Consider the following 15381-nt stretch of genomic DNA (forward strand, 5'->3'; position numbering starts at 1 on the left):
TTGAAATTTTATTGATTCTTAAACCAGTTGAAGGAGACCTTAGACCAGTCGAATGAACCACTTTTTAGCCTATTAATGGAGGTCTTATCTCATTTTAAATCATTTAAAAAGACCAGAAAAAGCCTCCACTTTGAGAGAAAGGCCCGCGTCATTATCAAGCTATAGTTCAGTAATTTTAGATCTTTTAATAGCTTATTTGTTTTTTTAATTCCTTGATCTTTGTTTTGTAAGTTTGATTTTTTAAAGGGAGTTTTTACTCTACTTTGTAAGATCTAAGGAATTCAAATAATTAGCCCAAGGTTTAAGTTAATTTAAAATCTGTTTAGAACCTATAACCACTTTATTATGTTTATTGGACATTGAGCATCTATACATCAAGCAAAGCAGTTATACGAGTTACATAAAACAGCGTCTTCAGAAGAAAATAAGAACTATTTGATTATTTGCTTTTGGTTTTTGAGATATTCAGAAAATCTCTGTATTAGTTTTGATTGAGATCAGCCAGAAAATTTCATCGTGGGGTTTTGATTGTGATAACTCATTTGAAAACACAACTGTATAGGTTTTAAGGTGAATCTGGAAAAACCTTGATTATTAGTGAACGCCAATATCATGTGGATTGTGATTATTGAGAGTAGAGTAAGTGTGGCTGTTTGAGAACAATTGGTGTACTCATCTAATTGCTGTTAAGCGAATTATGCGATATGTCGCAAGTTCAGCTAAATTGGGTCTCTGGTATCCATATGATATTAGTGTTCAGTTGGCAGGGTACACTGGTGCTGATTGGGCTGAAAATATCGATGATAGGAAATCAACCAGTGGTGGTTGTTCTATATCAAAAATTGTTCAGTTTCTTGGTTTAGTAAGAAGCAAAGTTCTGTATCTCTCTCAACTGTTGAGGTTGAATACATCGCGGTTAGAAATGTATGTACTCAGCTTGTATGGATGAATAGAATGTTAAGTGATTACGGAATTGCATAGGATTCAATGGTTTTATACTGTTTGCAGATTTAAAGAAATCTAAGTTCGAAATGAGCATGGTTCGAGAATTGAATTATTTCCTAGGGTTGCAAGTAAAACAACAACCTGATAGTATTTTTATTTCTCAAACCAAATATGCTTTGAACTTAATTAAAAAGTTCGGATTTAAGAATGGAAAATTTTTTTATACTCCTATGAGTACAACTTTAAGGCTATCAAAAGACTCTACAGGTAAAAATGTGAATCTTAAATTATATCGCAGTATGATTGGTAGTTTACTTTATCTAACTGCAAGTAGACCTGATATTACTTTTAGTGTTGGTATTTGCCTAGATATCAATCTGACCCTAAAGTTTGAAAGTCTAGAGTCTAGTTAATTAGTAGATTTTTGAATAAGTTCTTCAAATGAATTGATTCATATAAAGTTTAAACATCAATTTAGTCTAATTCACAATTCATACTTAACTTATATTCTGTGAAGTTGACTTGAACTCCTAATTTTATCTTAATGATTACTTCAAAGTGTTAGGAATTAAGTGTAGAGATCCATATCTACCTTAAGTATAAAAAGAAGAAGAAAATGACCAGCTAAAAACTAGTGAAATTGAAAATAGTTACTTATGGTATGTGTTTCAATGAGAAATCAATGAAAAAGAAGGAAAAGAAGAATGAAATGTTGTAAAAGCCATTGATATAGAATTGAAAAGCTGAAAAAATAAGTAAAATTGAGACACGTTCAGAATCACTAACTTGTGTTAATCTGTCCTCTTTGAAGTAATGATTATGGTTAATGTTAGATAGAGAACGTTAACTTTTATGGATTATAAGTTGGATTCCACAAAGCATACTAGGAACTTGATGTTAACATGCATTCTACTAATTAATCGATGAAAGAGAACTTAGTTTAAATGTTTACTACTGATGTTAGGTTCTGAATTATCGATGTTTCATTCTTATATCTTTAAATTTTACTCATATATATAGGATTGCATATAATGTCGTTTTCTGAGAAAGGTTTGAAATTTGGTTTTTTGGAAGATTCATTTCCGCATGTTTTGCTCGAGACTAGTAAAATGCTGGTTTGGGGGTGTGTTGAATATGAAATATTGTATATATTTTTCCTTGTTATGCTTTGGTTTTATGAACATGGATGTACTTAATTGATCCAATTATTTGCATTTTCTCTTACGAGGTGATTTTGAGAGACAATGAGAAAAGGACGTTTAAAGCGGTGATTTAATGCTTAAAGAATAACCAAGTGGAGGATTGGATCTATGGAGGTCAGTATTGAAGGATTGAAGAGTCAAAGATCTAATGAAACTAAGCGAAGAAGGAAGAAAACTGAGGATTCAATGTGCAGAAAATCGGAGAAGCAATAAATCGATCATTCGATGCCATTGAAGCTATCATCGATCTCATTTTAAAAATCATGAAATTCCTTTTTTCTTTGTTGGACATATTCATACACTCCTCGATGCCATCGAAGTAAGTTCAATGTCATTGAAGAAAAGTTTGATCCCATTGAAGAAGGTTCGATGTAATCAAGAAAATTTACGAAATTAAATGTTCATTGCTGATCAGTTTCCTGTTTTCATCTAGATCATTTGATGGGAGTTCGATTCATCGAAGATGTGAAAGCTACATAAATTCAAGGTTGGTTTGAAGTCAGTGCGAATCAAAGCTATATAAATGAGTATTTTATATTTTCCTAAACACGAATTAGGGTAGAAGGATTAGAGCAAGGAGTTGTGGAGTTTTAAGGAGCCATCCCTCCTCTTCAATCTTTCGATTTTAATTAGCACTTATGTTTTTCTATTTGATATTTAGTTCAATCATGTTTATGGTTGATTAATCTCTTACCTAGAACGAAGAGGTGAAGCTTGTAGTTTTTCTTAATGTTCAGTTTACTTTGATTTAAGTTAATTGATTTTCATATTGAATAATTCATAAATATTTGGTTTGAATGAAGAAGTAATTATAGTTTATTTTGCTTCATTTTTTACTTCGGGTACATTGGATGCTTACGAAGACTAAATATTTTCTTACCTATTTTATAAGGAATTGATCTGTAGATTCCATTGATCTATCGTTGAATCCAGGCACGATATATACTTTGAATATATTATAATTAAATTTTTAATGTTTTATGAGGGAACCAATTTAATGAAAGTTCAAATAAGTTTTGAAACGTATGAATAATGATTTAACTGCTTATTATTGACCCAGATATGATAAGACTTTGATTCCAATTGTGTGATCCGATTGAATCAAGTAAATTACATTAAGGAAGCTGTGAGTGTATCCTTGGTGCTCTAGTGTTTTATCTCTCATAGTTTCCTTCACAATTACTCGTTAAATTAGATTTTAGTGGTTAATTTAGATTCTACTTTTAGTTATAATGTATTTTAAAAATCGCACAATAGCATGTCCCTGTGGGTATGACCTCAGTCTTACCGAGTTATTACTACATCGCAGCTCAGCACTTGGCATATCATAGGGTACCGAGATCCACGGATCACAACTCTCACTTATTAATATCCGAATGTCTAATCTTTAATTTTCATGGACGACTTGCAGATTCACTTTTCAACTAACCCATATATGTATGTAAGTTTTAATGTGACACTACACCCAAAGGTATGTTAAACTGTCCAGTGGAACTTATGTTCAATATGATCTATGACTGAGATCAGCCTCGTCTTATCCACATAGCTAGTGGGTTAGAGCTGACATTAGTTTTCTAGAACTTATATTCCAACAATGTGGAGCGTGGAACCCTTACAAAACCAGCTGATGATTTTCGTACTTTTCTACCTCTAAACAAGATGCATATAAGAATAAGGAGGTGCAATTCTTAGTCTCAACCATGCCGTGAATCATGTCTACATCAACAATCAGGTTAACCCTTAATTTGTTAGATTCAAAGGAACATGGGCAACCAAACGGTCAACGTTCTACATCATCTTCCGTTCATTCATTTCCCATACAGATTCATCATCGAAATTAGTAACTCTGAAAGCAATGTACTTCATAACTCAGCTTAATTATTTCACTCCAATAACATACATATTAATATTAATAATATTCAATGGATATGATAGTACACTGTCTTATATTGACACTAGAATGTCGTGAAGACTAGTTCTCAAGCCATGGAACCAGTCCCACTATCTTATTGAAAGACCAAATATTCTTCACACACATTTATTAAGGACACACATACCATAATCGGTCGTAGCATGTTATTACTTTAGTCGGTACAGCAGCGGTAGAGAATGTATTTCTCCATGGGGTGTTTGCACTCAGCACAATCCACCTTCTCTGTAATTTTCCCAATTGTCCAAGGGAGTTGAAGGCTCACGCAATGCTTGGTAGTATTAATGTATTGAGGAATTTCTTTTTTGAGCATATCGAAATAAATCCTTCCTGAATAATTTTTTGCTTCCATGTGCCGATCGTGTTCAAGCACTCGAGAATAGTCTTCCCATGATACTTCACCATCTCCGTTGATCCTTTGCTTATCCATGCCCACCCATGATCACTATCATCATACGTAAGCATCGTCACAACCTCTTGCATTCTATTGTCGTCTCAATCATCCGGCCATATTGCATCATAGAATGCCACATGCTCTCTAGGCGGTTCCAGAAGAACCGTATCTTCTTTACGTCAAAACAAGTGCCACTTTGGTCCACCTTCTTAATTTCAGCGATGGTCTCCTGTTGAGGGTCAAATATTGCATATCAGACCCATTTATTGCATGAATTTACAAGCATGACACCGTTTAATAGCCTAATTTAATTGAATTTGTGATGCAGGGCGTCTTCATGAGCTTGGACTGGGAAAGGACACTAAAAAGCATGGATTTACCGATCTGATGACACTAAAGCAGGGGACGGACTCCAGAAGACCAAGAGCGACGAAATTATACACCAGGGGTCCGCGGAAATTGAGGAATCGAAGCTCAAGTGGCCTGAAAAGTGTCCAAAATGCAAGATCATAGGGTTCCCACCATCTGATCAGTTCGAAACTTCACACGTGGCTTGAGGACCATAAATAAACCGTACACGTAAAATTTTAGCCCCTGGATCGCTGTGGAAGTGGCCCAATGGACAGATCAGCCCTTTAATCATTCTGTGGGGCCCGCCTGATATCCGGATATGCTTCAAAATTGTTCTACACGGTTTAAACCACGTGTCAAAGCGGATGGACGGAGCAGATTTCTCACGATCATCACAATGGACTCTATATACACAGCGCGTGTACAGAGTGCACCACTGCCCGCGCCGCACCAGACGGTCAGCCCGGTCAAAGACGGGCTGACCCGTCTTCTTCTTCCGCAGCAACAGCGGACGGACGCTGTCCGTCCGTTTTCCAGCAGTGGGCCCCAATCAGCGCTTATTACGAAGATCTGGACCGTCCATTGTGACGAGAGGTTGGGGTAGACCCTCGCCTAGGTGTCTTTTTACCACCATGGAAGGTTCTGCATAATCCTAACCGTTCAATGTATGATGAACGGCGGAGTAGAAGATACGGTGGGCTACACTAAAATCAAGAAAAAAATGCGTGTTTCTTACTGTTTTTTCGCCACGAGTCGAATGAACGGAGAGGATTCTCTTTATGACAGTGTTCATGGGCTCCACCGACAGCCCAGCGCAAGGTCTGCGCAAGCTCTGTTCGCAAACAGAGCTTGCGGACGAAACTCAGTGGGCCACCATCATTACCCTTCTCAATGATCCAAGCCGTTCATCTGCTCTGAAAGGTGGCCAAGACCTTCACCTAGGCGGAGAAATTGCAAAATACATCAGACAGCAGATCTTAACCGTTCAAACATAAATTAGACGGCAAATCAGAAAATCAAGTGGGCCACATCAACATTGAAATAAAACCGTCCATCTCAGACTAGTTTTTCGAGATAAATCGAATGGATGGGACGGATTCTACTGATATCATTGATCGTGTGCCCCATCAACACCACAGTGAAAAGGAAAGTTGCGTCTCTACTACGCGTAAGGGGTTTCCGCAGCTAGCTCGACTGGGACTCCAGCTCTTCTCCGCCCCTGGTTGTATAAAAGAAAGGAGTGAACGAGCAGAGTGGGGGGGAGCCGGTTTTGGTTGTGAAGAAGAGAGGGGAGGCTGAGTTTTAAGGCCGCTGGAGAGAAACAGCGGCTGGGATTTCTGCTGGACGTGGCTGAGGACGTGAAACAGCAGAGGAGTTGGAGTTTTAGACGCGAAGAGAGAAAGAGACAGGGAGTAGAGTGGTGTTTTTTTTTCTTTTCTTCATTGTTTTCTTCTTCTTTCTTTTTCTCTATTTTAGTATGAGATCTAGCCCAATCATGAGTGGCTAAACCTCTCAGCTAGGGCTAAGGGGTGAAGCTTGTAGCCTGATGGGAGAGATATTGCTGGTGCCCTTTGATTAGATTGAAGAGATTATTTTTGATTTAATTTTATAGAAATATTTTTAGTTTTTAATGGCATGTTGTGACTAAAATTACAATGAGCTTGCAATGGCTTTGAATATTTCTTTCTTCTTTTTACATTTATGAAGTCAGGAAGCCCTGTTGTTCATCATTGTCCCATGGGCATGGTAGGATGACAGTACCTTCCTGACCTTCATGGCATGTTGATTGATTGATATTTAGATTAATTCTGTTGTTTGCTTTGTCTCCTGGGCATGGTTTGGTGATGGAATCCATTCTAATTCATACACCTTTCATCTCTTGAAACCTATATCAATGGCAGTTCAGTAAATTTTCATAATTTGTGATCCTGGCATAAAATCTCCCTGATCTCTACAAGTGGATCCTCTGAATCCCTAGCTTACTTTCTCTGAATTCCTTAAAGTTTTAGATCATTCTTCCACACTTATTTCTTAAATTCTATTTTGTTTAGATCGCATCTTAGTCTAGTTCTAGTTCTACTTGGTTTCAGATAACGTACAGGTATCAGTCCCTGTGGATTCGACCTCGGTCTTACCGAGTTTATTACTACATCACAACCCTGCACTTGGGGTGTGAACAAGTTTTTGGCGCCGTTGCCGGGGACTGACGGTTACGATTCTTTGAAATTAATTAGTTTTAGAATTAGTTTGAGATTAGGATTAGTTTAGATTTTTATTTCTATTTGATTTTTAGAACTAACTTGTTTCCTGTTTTGTAGGATCCTAACATAAATTTCTAAATTGGTAATTCTTTCCTAAAATTCTCTACTTTTTCTGTTTTTAGAATTAAGGTTTAAATCTTAGAAATTTTCTAATTCTAGTATCCTCTCATCTGTAGGAAATAGAAACTAGGTTATTTCTTAATTAACTTTCTACCTTTATTTTTAGTAATTTTAACTCTCTTAGAATCTAATTTGTTTCTTAATTTATTTTTAGAATTTTTTGTTTAGAAACTAACCTTCCTATTTTGTAGGCCTTTAAGATAGAAATTTCTAATTCGGTAAGCTCCTTCCCTACTTTCTATTTTTCACTTCTCTTTTAGTAATCTACTTTCTAGTTTAGGACTCTCTTAACTTATTTTAGAAATTTTCACTTTCTTTTAGGAATTCTTTCTTTTAGAAGCTAGTTCACTTCTATCTTTCTTTTAAAGAATTGTTCTTCTCTTTTTAGAATCTAACTTATTTTATTTTATTTTGTAGGTTTTAACTCAAGACTCCAATTTGGTAATTTCTTTCCAACTCTCTCTTTCTTTCTAGATTTTCTTTTCCTTTCTTAGGATTAGGTTTTTAATCGAGGGCTGCGAGTGTTTTCATGCCCAAGTGGGCCCGTGACGACACTCGATGTCTCTTGACTGAAGGAGGACTGGTTGAGGGGTTGACTATCCATCGCAGGACTAGACACCACTCGAAATCCCTTGAGTTAACTGAGGTTATGGCTGAAGACCAACCTCCTCCACTTCCACCCAGGGTGGAGGATACCCAAGATGAGAATGAGGTGCAACAGGCACCCCCGCCTCGTACCTTACGAGATTATCTGCAACCGGCGGGAGTGAGTATGCCCTCATGCATGATTTTTCCTGAAAACATAGGACAAATGGACATCAAGCCAGGAGTTATCCAGCTCCTTCCCAAATTCCATGGACTTGAATCTGAAAGTCCATATTTACATTTGAAAGAGTTCGATGAGATAATAGCTACATTATGTTTTCCTAATGTATCTGAAGATACAGGGTAAAACTCTTTCCTTTTTCCTTAAAAGAGAAAGCTAAGACGTGGTTACATTCACTGCGTCCTAGATCCATTGGCACATGGAACGATATGCAGAGGGAATTCATAAAAAAATTCTTCCCACATCATAAAACAATTACCCTCAGAAAAGCAATCATGAACTTTGCCCAAAAGGAAGATGAAACATTCTTTCAATGTTGGGAAAGGTTCAAAGATTTGGTCAGTTCATGCCCACAACACGGGTTTGAAACGTGGCGCATTACAAATTTTTTCTATGATGGACTGACATCTTCCATGCGCCAAATGGTCGAGACAATGTGTAATGGAGAGTTCATTAATAAAGATGTCGACGAGGTATGGGACTACCTCGACAGTTTGGCTGAAAAAACACAATCTTGGGACTATTACCCAAAGTCGAACACCACGTCTAGGCCGACTCAATTAAAGGAAAAAGGTGGATTATATCTCTTGAAAGAAGAGGATGATCTCAAGTGTAAAGTGACTACGCTCATAAGGAAAGTTGAGGCCATGGAAGGAAAGAAAGATAAGGTCAATGAAATTGTTTGCGGCATCTGTGATTGCAACATTCACACAACTGAAAACTGTCCTACAATACCTGCCTTTCGAGGAGTGTTGAATGAACAAGCCAATGCCGTAAATAATTATCAAAGACCTTTTACTGGACCTAACTCCAACACATATAATCCTGGCTGGAAAAATCATCCGAACTTCAGTTGGAGAAATGGACAAACGGCGACTCCTCCAGGTTTCTTCAATCAAAATCCAAATCAAGTGAAACCTCAAGAGGAACCGGTTCAAAATCCCATACAAGAGCTGGCTCAGGCAATGCGAGGAATTACAGATTTTATGCAAAAGATAGATTCTCGTATGACGGTTATAGAAAAGGGGATGCTTCCTGCACAACCTCTCCCCAATCCTAAACCGCAGTACGAGAATAATGATCCCAGCTCTTCAAATCAGATGGGGCATGCTAAATCCATCACCACTCTTAGGAGTGGGAAGATCATTGATAAAACTCTTCCGGTTAGGCTCGAAAAGCCCCAAGAACCAAAAGAGGACAACAATGATGGATCCAGTGATGCCCCACAAAAAGTGGAACCGGAACTTCTAGAGAAGCCAGTTGCTCCATTCCCCCAACGGTTGGTTTCACCAAAACCTCTCTCTAACTCTCAGGATATTCTAGAGGTGTTGAAACAGGTGAAAGTCAACATTCCTCTACTTGATGTCGTTAAACAGATACCTTCATATGCCAAATTCCTGAAAGACTTATGCACGACCAAAAGACGGAAAATTATTCAAAAGAAAATCTTCTTGACTGAGAAAGTGAGTGCCATCCTGAAGCAAGACGTGCCGCAGAAATTTAAGGATCCCGGTAGCCCAACCATATCATGTGTAATCGGGAACCATCGAATTGATCACGCACTTCTTGACTTAGGAGCGAGCGTCAATCTGATTCCCTACTCGGTATACAAACAATTAGGTTTGGGTGAATTAAAACCCACCCTAACCACACTACAACTTGCTGATCGCTCTGTTCGTGTACCAAGAGGGATAATTGAGGATGTGTTGGTCCAAGTTGATAGATTTTACTACCCTGTAGACTTTATCATCCTGGACACCGAACCCATCAATAACATGAGCACTCAGATTCCCGTCATTCTTGGTCGCCCATTCCTTGCCACGTCAAATGCAATTATCAATTGCAGGAATGGTATCATGACTATGTCTTTTGGAAATTTGACATTGGAGTCAAACATTTTTTTCAATAACGGCAGCAATTCAGAGGATGATGACGATTTCCACGATATTAACATGATTGACTCTTTCGTGGAAGATACGACACCTCTGACCTTATCCTCCGACCATCTAGAGACGTGCCTGGCCCACTCCCATGATTTTGATGATGACATGATTAGGAAGACGTGCGCCTTGCTTGATACTGCACCGGTACTTGAAGTTAACCGATGGAGGCCACAATTTGAAGAATTACCACAAACTGATGTAGTGCCTCTGCCGTCTAACCTCAAGCCGCCGAAGCTTGACTTAAAACCTTTGCCCTCTGATTTGAAATATGCATATTTAGGTCAAGATGAGACATACCCGGTGGTGATCTCTGCCCACCTGGAGAAAGAACAGGAGAGTATGCTTATATCTACTCTCATTGAGCATAAAGGAGCCCTGGGATGGACGATAGCGGACCTCAAAGGAATCGATCCCTCGATTTGTACTCACCACATATATCTTGAGGATAATGCAAAGACCGCTCGGCAACCACAACGTAGACTAAATCCAAACATGAAGGAAGTGGTTAAGGCCGAGGTTCTTAAACTACTGGACGTGGGTATTATATACCCTATATCTGATAGTCAATGGGTGAGTCCAACTCAAGTGGTTCCTAAGAAGTCTGGAATCACCATCGTAGCCAATGCTAATAATGAACTCGTGCCAACTAGAGTCACTACTGGTTGGAGAATGTGCATTGACTACAGGAAGTTAAATACCGTCACGAGGAAAGACCACTTTCCTTTACCATTCATTGATCAGATCCTGGAAAGGTTAGCTGGTCATTCCTATTACAGTTTTCTTGACGGGTATTCGGGCTATAACCAGATAGAGATAGCCCCTGAAGACCAGGAAAAGACCACATTTACATGTCCCTACGGCACCTTTGCCTATCGAAGGATGCCATTCGGACTATGTAATGCCCCTGCCACCTTTCAGCGATGTATGCTTAGTATCTTTTCTGATATGGTGGGGCAATATCTAGAGGTCTTCATGGACGATTTCTCTGTTTACGGTCCATCTTTCAGCAAGTGCTTGGAAAGTCTTAAATGTGTGCTGAAAAGATGTGAAGAAAAGAACCTGGTACTTAATTGGGAGAAGTGCCATTTCATGGTTCAGAAGGGAATTGTCCTTGGACATATCATCTCGTCTAAAGGAATCGAGGTAGATAAGGCAAAAATCGATCTTATCTCTAACCTACCTCCACCCAAGAACATCAGAGACGTGCGATCCTTCTTAGGACACGCAGGGTTTTACAGGCGATTCATAAAGGACTTTAGTCTCCTCTCTCGTCCATTATGTAATCTTCTTCAAAAGGATGTTCCGTACGAGTGGACTGAGCAATGCCAGGAAGCTTTCACCAAGCTTAAAGGCACATTAACCACTGCACCTATCATGCAGCCACCCGACTGGAACCTTCCTTTTGAGCTTATGTGCGACGCTTCTGATTATGCTCTTGGGGCGGTCCTAGGCCAGAGAAAAGACAAGAAGCCCTACGTCATTCACTACGCAAGTAGGACTCTAAATCCTGCCCAAGTGAACTACTCGACTACGGAAAAGGAACTCTTAGCCGTAGTGTTCGCCTTGGACAAATTTAGGTCCTACCTGATCGGATCCAAGATCATTATATATACAGATCATGCGGCACTGAAGTATCTTCTTTCTAAGAATGATTCTAAGCCCCGCTTGATAAGATGGATCCTTCTACTCCAAGAATTTGATTTGGAAATTAAAGATAAAAAGGGAGTAGATAACATAGTGGCTGATCACCTTTCTCGCCTTAATACCTCTGATTCCCTTGAGGCGACCCATATCAATGACATGTTCCCGATGAACAATTGTTCGAGTCTCCCATTCACCTTGGTTCGATATTGCTAATTATCTTGCTACGGGTGCTATACCGCAGTGGACTGCGAAGATAAGAAGAAATTTTTCACCGAGGTGCGCAACTTTTTCCTGGGATGATCCTTACTTATTTAAATATTGCCCGGACCAAATTCTAAAGAGATGTGTACCAGACGATGAGCATCGAAGTGTCATCTATTTTCACCGAGGCCTGTGGTGGTCACTTTTCTGCTAAAAAGACCACGGCCAAGATTCTGCAGTGTGGCTTTTACTGGCCCACTATGTTCAGGGACACTCATGAGTTTTGCAAAGCTTGTGAGCGTTGTCAGAAATTGGGAGCATTGTCCCGTCGAAATATGATGCCTTTGAGTCTCATCCTTATCATTGAAGCATTTGATTGCTGGGGCATCGATTTCATGGGACCATTCCCCAATCGTTTGGAAATCTGTATATTTTAGTCACCGTGGATTATGTCACTAAATGGGTTGAAGCGATTCCGTGTCGAAAGAATGACCATCGCACGGTCATTAAATTCCTGAAAGAGAACATCCTTTCTCGATTCGGAACGCCTCGAGCCATCATTAGTGATGGGGGCTCACACTTTTGTAATAAACCATTTGAGAGCTTAATGAAGAAATACGGTATCTCTCATAAGGTGAGCACCCCATACCATCCACAGACAAGTGGACAAGCCGAGATTTCTAATAGGGAGATTAAACACATTTTGGAGAAAACGGTTAACCCTGATTGTAAGGATTGGTCAATCCGATTGATCGATGCCTTATGGGCATACCGTACTGCCTTTAAAACTCCTATTGGAATGTCTCCCTTTAGACTTGTCTATGGGAAAGCTTGTCACTTGCCTGTGGAGCTGGAACATAAAGCGTACTGGGCGATCAAAAATCTTAATTTCAATCTGGACAACGCTGGCTCGCTACGCAAACTTCAATTGAATGAACTTGAAGAAATCCGGAACGACGCATACGAGAATTCGAGAATTTACAAGGACAGGATGAAGGCGTTTCATGATCAACATATTCTACGAAAATCATTCACGCCAGGCCAGAAAGTCCTTTTGTATAATTCTCGATTACATCTCTTTCCGGGTAAGCTTCGATCTCGTTGGACCGGCCCTTACATTGTTGTTACTGCTTATCCTCATGGGGCCGTCGAGATAAGAGATCCCGACAATGGCAAGGAGTTTAAAGTAAATGGACATCGTTTAAAGCCATTTGTCGAGAAATTTGATTCAGAGGACATGTCCATGCCTCTGACCGATCCTGTTTACCAGGACTGATCTCCTAGTCTGATGGAGGTATAGGTAGGTTTATCGTTTTCATAGGATTATGGTAGTTGCTTTGGTCTGGCTGAAGACGTTAAACTTAGCGCTCCTGGGAGGCAACCCAGCTTTTCAACTTATTTCATTTTCCTAGCAAGTTCAATGTTTGTGGGTAACATTACTGCAAATCCTCACGAGACTACAACTCGTCCACTAGGGGTAACCTAGGGGTTTAAAGGCTTGTTGCATGCGCTAAATGCAATCGAGAGCACCTGCGAAAGTGGTATAGGTAGGATTTTATTTTTGTTAGTTTTGTTTTATTTTCTCTCTCGTGCTGACTGGATTCCATGCTGCGATCTCTTGGAAAGTCTCTCACGATTCATCATCCAGGTACTATCTTTCCATCACTCCTATTTATTTTTTCCCGTTGTCTCATGTGCATTGCATGTCTATTTCTTTTTTACATTGAGGACAATGTAGATTTTTGGTTGGGGGTGGGAGATTAGGTTACCTAATCAGTGTTTTTTCATCTTGAGCAAAAAGTGTGAAAATTTTTAAATTTTTTCTAGACTTTCTGGTGAACTCAAAGTGATTTGACAACCATCTTTGATTTAGAATTACAGGATATGGAATGTTGGTGATTTACTGCTCTTGGATTCAGTTGCTCGTTAGATTTCACAGTTAAGTTTAATTATTAATCCATGATTAGAAGTTGTAAACATTGATTGAGTCATGATTTCACATGTCACATCTCGCTTACACATTAAGATTTCAGTTTGAAACTGAAGGGTTAATTTGGTGATCAGTAAGCATAGAAGGAATCAATTTGAACAATTGCCCGTCAAGATCAATTAAAAGGAAGAGATACCGTTGAGAAAGGTTAGGCAAAGAATCTTCACTATAGGTTTGCTCCCTATAAGTGTGGACTTCATTCCCCTTCTTTGTTTTTAGTGAATAAAAAAAAAAAAAAAAAAAAAAAAAAAAAAAGAAGAAGAAAGAAATGAAAAGATGATCTTTGAGGCAAGCTTTGGTTATTATGAATTCTCTTGTTGATTACCAACGATATCCTGAAATAAAGAATTGAATATTAATGTTGAAAGTTGGGATTACACTTTACATCTGTGGAACTCAATGTTTAGGATTATTTCTAATTAAGGGACTAATACTTTGAATGAAGCTTACCGTGTGTTTGAGTCTAGGAGAGAGTAAGGCCCAACATTCATGAATTGTTGAATTCTGAATATCTAGATTGTTTTCCAAAATCACTCGAGTTCATAGAAATTCTCCTGTAATTCTCAACTTATTTTTTCGCATACTTTGCTCGGGACTAGCAAAATGCTGGTTGGGGGTTATGTTGAGGGTCAAATATTGCATATCAGACCCATTTATTGCATGAATTTACAAGCATGACACCGTTTAATAGCCTAATTTAATTGAATTTGTGATGCAGGGCGTCTTCAGACTGGGAAAGGACACTAAAAAGCATGGATTTACCGATCTGATGACACTAAAGCAGGGGACGGACTCCAGAAGACCAAGAGCGACGAAATTATACACCAGGGGTCCGCGGAAATTGAGGAATCGAAGCTCAAGTGGCCTGAAAAGTGTCCAAAATGCAAGATCATAGGGTTCCCACCATCTGATCAGTTCGAAACTTCACACGTGGCTTGAGGACCATAAATAAACCGTACACGTAAAATTTCAGCCCCTGGATCACTGTGGAAGTGGCCCAATGGACAGATCAGCCCTTTAATCATTCTGTGGGGCCTGCCTGATATCCGGATATGCTTCAAAATTGTTCTACACGGTTTAAACCACGTGTCAAAGCGGATGGACGGAGCAGATTTCTCACGATCATCACACTGGACTCTATATACACAGCGCGTGTACAGAGTGCACCGCTGCCCGCGCCGCACCGGACGGTCAGCCCGGTCAAAGACGGGCTGACCCGTCTTCTTCTTCCGCGGCAACAGCGGACGGACAGCGTCCGTCCGTTTTTCAGCAGTGGGCCCCAATCAGCGCTTATTACGAAGATCTGGACCGTCCATTGTGACGAGAGGTTGGGGTAGACCCTCGCCTAGGTGTCTTTTTACCACCATGGAAGGTTCTGCATAATCCTAACCGTTCAATGTATGATGAACGGCGGAGTAGAAGATACGGTGGGCCACACTAAAATCAAGAAAAAATGCGTGTTTCTTACTGTTTTTTCGCCACGAGTTGAATGAACGGAGAGGATTCTCTTTATGACAGTGTTCATGGGCTCCACCGACAGCCAGCGCAAGGTCTGCGCAAGCTCTGTTCGCAAA

General features: G+C 39.5%; 1 protein-coding gene and 1 non-coding gene across 2 annotated transcripts in view; both read right to left on the bottom strand.

Annotated features, from left to right (window-relative positions):
• Window positions 1–4338: 4338 nt before the first annotated feature.
• The window catches only part of LOC131220263 (protein SIEVE ELEMENT OCCLUSION B-like), a 49424-nt gene continuing 38381 nt past the window's right edge, over window positions 4339–15381 (bottom strand). Inside the window, exon 8 of the mRNA XM_058215215.1 lies at window positions 4339–4561. Coding sequence (XP_058071198.1) covers window positions 4339–4561 — 223 coding nt within the window. The remainder of the gene's footprint in view (window positions 4562–15381) is intronic.
• LOC131222097 (small nucleolar RNA R71) lies at window positions 8287–8393 on the bottom strand. Its single transcript, XR_009159805.1, has one exon. It is a non-coding gene; the product is annotated as a small nucleolar RNA R71 (small nucleolar RNA).

This window comes from Magnolia sinica, chromosome 12, assembly GCF_029962835.1.
Source record: "Magnolia sinica isolate HGM2019 chromosome 12, MsV1, whole genome shotgun sequence".
In the NCBI taxonomy this organism is placed as follows: Eukaryota; Viridiplantae; Streptophyta; class Magnoliopsida; order Magnoliales; family Magnoliaceae; genus Magnolia; species Magnolia sinica.